Below are 4,345 nucleotides of genomic sequence, written 5' to 3' on the forward strand. Positions count from 1 at the left end.
GTGGGGTGGGTGGGCAGGGACCTGGATCTCATTAGCCGGGAGGGGGAAGCCGTGGTCCCGGCCGCTTTCTCCCAGGCTCCTAGAGGAGGAGGAGGGACCGTGCAAGAAAGGAGGGGCGGGGGTCCCATCCCTGAGCACCCGAGGCGGCTGCCGTCTCTGGGCTCTCACCTCACCCAGACGCCTGCCCCGCCATGGGGCCCCCTTCCAGCTCCGGCTTCTACGTGAGCCGCGCTGTGGCCCTGCTGCTGGCTGGGCTGGTGGCGACGCTCCTGTTATCGCTGGTGGTGCTCGCCGCCCTGTACGGCCACCGCGCGCGCTTCCCGCCGTCCGAGCTGCCCAGCCGCTGGGTCCCCGACAACGCGTCCTCTCCGCCAGGCGAGCAGGCGGAGGCGCGGTCCACCCAGAAGCCGGGCGGGGATGGGGAGCTGGACGTGGCCACCACTGCACGCAGCCGGCAACCCCCAGGGCCCTGGGACCAGCTGCGCCTGCCGTCCTGGCTCGTGCCGCTGCACTACGAGCTGGAGCTGTGGCCCCGGCTGCGCCCGAACGACCTGTCGGAGTTGGCACTGCGCTTCACTGGCCGCCTGAACATCACCGTGCGCTGCGCAGTGGCCACCACGCGGCTGCTGCTGCATAGCTTCTTCCTGGACTGTGAGAGCGCCGAGGTGCGGGGCCCTCTGCTCCCGGGCGCGGAAGACGCCACCGTGGGTCGCGTGCAGGTGGACCAGGTCTGGTTTGCGTTGGACATGAGCTACATGGTGCTGGAGCTGGGCGACGCCCTGCAGCCAGGGAGCCGCTACCAACTGCAGCTCAGCTTTTCCGGCCCGGTGTACCAGGACACCAGGGAGGGGCTCTTCCTCAACGTCTATGCCGACCAGGGTGAGCGCAGGTAAGGGCCTGCCGGCCAGGGCCTCTTGGGTCCTGCGCCCCAGCGCGCGTGCAGGTGCTTGCAGCGTCCAGGTGCACATCCCTTTCCCTCCCCCCAGCCCCCAACCGATGACTCGCCATGTTTGATTTCTCCTCTCAGGTGTAGTACTCATAAAATTCTCTCGCGACCTTTTTATCCAGAGCCAAGGATGAGCGGCCTCCTTCTTCCCCTTCCCTCAAGGGACCCTGCTTGGAATAAAGGTTTCAAGACCGTGGTCCTTCTCAGGGCCAGTCTGGGGCCCATCCCTGCCCATCTAGTTCGTTTCTCTCCATTCCCCTTGTTAGGGTCCTTGCTACCCCCAGAAGTTTATCGTCTCAGAAGGTCTCTCGCTAATCCAGAATGTCCTCACCATCATAAGCAAATCCCTTCGCTAGTCAAAGTTCAGTGCTTGGGCAATAGCTGTAATATTTGGGAGCTCTCTACAAATGCAGGCTCTTAGGCTCTGCCCTCCATCAAGAGGAGCAGAGTTAAGTTTGGAGGGGGATCCTCTAGTGATCCTCAGGCATTACATTTGCAGAAGAGGGGGGATAAGCCAGCCTTACCCTCTCCAGTTGTCCTACACCCCCACCCACCCCAGGAACTGATGCTCTTGCAATAAATGGACCTCATCATGGCTGGCTGTTTCATGAACATATTTTTTTTAAAAGATTTATTTATTATTAATACAGAACTGGGGTACAGGCCAGAGGGTGGAGGGTGAGAGGCTTCACCAGAGACAGAGTGGGGAGCAGAACAGGCAGATCTACGAAGCACACTGCTGAGGGGAGCAGCTGGCGGGTCAGGAGAGGTCTGCCTCGCCATGTGGTCACCTCCCGGGCAGGTGGGGATCAAACTCATGCAGAAGCGGCTTAAGCTTCTTAGTGCAGTGCTTTAACCCACTGTGCCACCAGGGAGGGCCCTCATGAACATATTTTTTAAAAACTTTTTTTTTTTTCTGCTAAATTCTCCAAGGCTTCTCCCTCTTTAATTCGTACCCGCCCCACCCCCTGCCTGGAGCCCAGTGGGACTTTGCTAGTAAGCAGCCCCATCCTCTATCCCTTCCGCCTCCTCCTTGACCAGCTTAGCAGGGTCAGAGTATGGGCTATCGGGATTCCTCTACTCAAATAAATAAATAAATAATACAAGCGATGATAAGAACCCTTCCCTCTGAGCCTGCAAACTCACGTGTCCTCTTTACACTCATTTGAGATAATGTCTCCCACACGAAACATTCCCAGCTTAACAACGGCTTCTTTCCACTCTGCGGCCACATTACTGACCTCCAGCGAGTGCCCGAGGGAAGTGGCTTTTGTGCAAGATACGGAGAAGTTCTTGCCCCCCAAGTTGGCTATCTCCTTCACTCACTCCCGGAGTGAGCCTTTGTGGTTTCCACAAACAGCCTGTACGTGGCCCTTTATTATTAAAGAAACTGCTCTCAGATGTTCTCCAAGGGAAAGAAACTCAGTAAATTACCCCCTAAATCATCTTCTGCCCTAGTCTCAGAACTTCAGGGGGTTTAAAATAAGTTTAATAAGCTCCCTTACTGGAAGCGTAATCTGTAACTCTTGTTTTTTAAGGGCTGTATGTCTTGCTTCTCTCTCTCTTAAAAAAACAAAAACAAAAACAAACAAACAAAAAAACAGTTCCGAAAAGTTCCTCACTACTACAATTGCTGGACCAATGGTCACTGGACAGCTTTCAAAATAGTGGTGTAATTTTGGGTGCAAGATCTTTCAGAAGTTATTAAAAACACACACATACACAGAAACATGGCTCTTGCCCACATACCCACAGTGTTTTCTGCTGTCAGTAATTCTTTATACATTGACCCATCTCTTCCTGCCTTAATGGGACTATGGCCCAGACAAATTGCTCTAGCAAACATGGCAAAGGAAAGTCCCTTACCATTTTTCAGTTGGGCTGCCAACTCGAGTGGTAACTAGAAACCATATTTGCAGAACATTAAAATTCAAGCAAGGGCAGATCTTAAAGTCCTACAGATGTGTTCAGACAAAGGTAGAGCTCAGGAAGTCTGGCATCTTAATAGAGCTGTTGTCGCCATTTCCTATGGGTCTCTACTTCTGAAACCAGGAGGAAAGACATCTTCCATGGAACGGGAAGTGAAGGACACAAAGAAGCAAGACAAAATAACGTGAGGAGGCAAGTGACATGAGTCTGAACCCAAGCCATGTGACTGAAGCCAGGAATGTTAGGAGAATGGAGGAGAGGGTGGAGCAGAGGCTTGCCCACAATCGGTGTACAGGTAGCTACTTCCGCTAGCTCAGGTTATCGTTGTGAGGCACAGTCTCCTGTAACTTACACATGAACATTCCTGGGAGGTAGGAGTACAAGATTTCCAGAGGGCAAAAACTGCCTACTAAGTGTATGTTTTCCTTAGGGTATATCTAATTACATCTGCATTTTTTTTTAAAGATTTACTTCTTCTACTTACAGAACTGGGGTACAGGCCAAGGGTGCAAGGGTGGTGAGAGGACTCACCAGAGATAGAGTGGGGAGCAGAACAGGCAGAGTGACTGAAATACACTGCTGAGGGGAGCAGCGGGCGGGTCAGGAGAGGTCTGCCGTGCCATGTGGTCACCCTCGGGGCGGGTATCGAACTCATGCTGAAGTGGCTTCAGCTTCTCAGTGCTGCACTTTAGCCCAGTGCACCACCAGGGAGGGCCCAAACTTGCTTAGCTTTCAAGTGAAATTAAAGAGCTTCTTATAAAGCCCCTGCATAGCCTTCCCCATTATGAATAACACTCATGAAAAATGGCGCATTTATTTTTAACCAAGGAAGAACCTATGTTGACCCATCATCAGCACCCAGAATCAACAGTTTACATTAGGGTTCCGTCTTGGTATTGTATATTCTGCATATTTGAACACTGTAGTTTTCCTTTGTATATTTGATTTCAGGTAGTTGTTACTGTTTCGTTTTCCATCCCATGGATGTTCTGCCTTCTGCAGTGTCCAATCTGCTTTTAGTCTGCTCCAGTGGAGTCTTCATTTAAGATGTTGTGTTCTGATTTCTAAAACTCTATACTTTTATATATTTCCATCCATTCCTCAGTATGTTCTTGTTTTCCTTTATATCCCTGAGCATATTGAACATATTGAAATGTATTAACTTCCTCGTATGCTAATTTCATTATCTCTGTCATCTTTTATTTTGTTTCTGGGTTATAGTGCACATTTTCCTTTTTCTTTGCATTTCTCATAATTTTAAACAGCTTTACTGAAGTCAAATTGACATACAATATGCTATACATATTTAAAATGTACAACTCAATAAGTTTTAGCATATGTATACCTATGGATATACCAGGATCAAGGTAATAAACATATCCATTACCTCCAAACTTTTCTTGTGCCTCTATAATCCTTTCTACAGCCCTGACACCTCATCTTCACACAGCCATGGATTTGCTTTCTATA

General features: G+C 50.5%; 1 protein-coding gene across 1 annotated transcript in view; it reads left to right on the forward strand.

The window, feature by feature from the left end:
• Positions 1-108: 108 nt before the first annotated feature.
• The window catches only part of LVRN (laeverin), a 56,068-nt gene continuing 51,831 nt past the window's right edge, over positions 109-4,345 (forward strand). Inside the window, exon 1 of the mRNA XM_004686495.2 lies at positions 109-889. Coding sequence (XP_004686552.1) covers positions 192-889 — 698 coding nt within the window. The 5' untranslated portion in view covers positions 109-191. The remainder of the gene's footprint in view (positions 890-4,345) is intronic.

The sequence above is a fragment of the Condylura cristata genome, unplaced genomic scaffold (assembly GCF_000260355.1).
Source record: "Condylura cristata isolate star-nosed mole 26May11 unplaced genomic scaffold, ConCri1.0 scaffold00021, whole genome shotgun sequence".
NCBI lineage: Eukaryota > Metazoa > Chordata > Mammalia > Eulipotyphla > Talpidae > Condylura > Condylura cristata.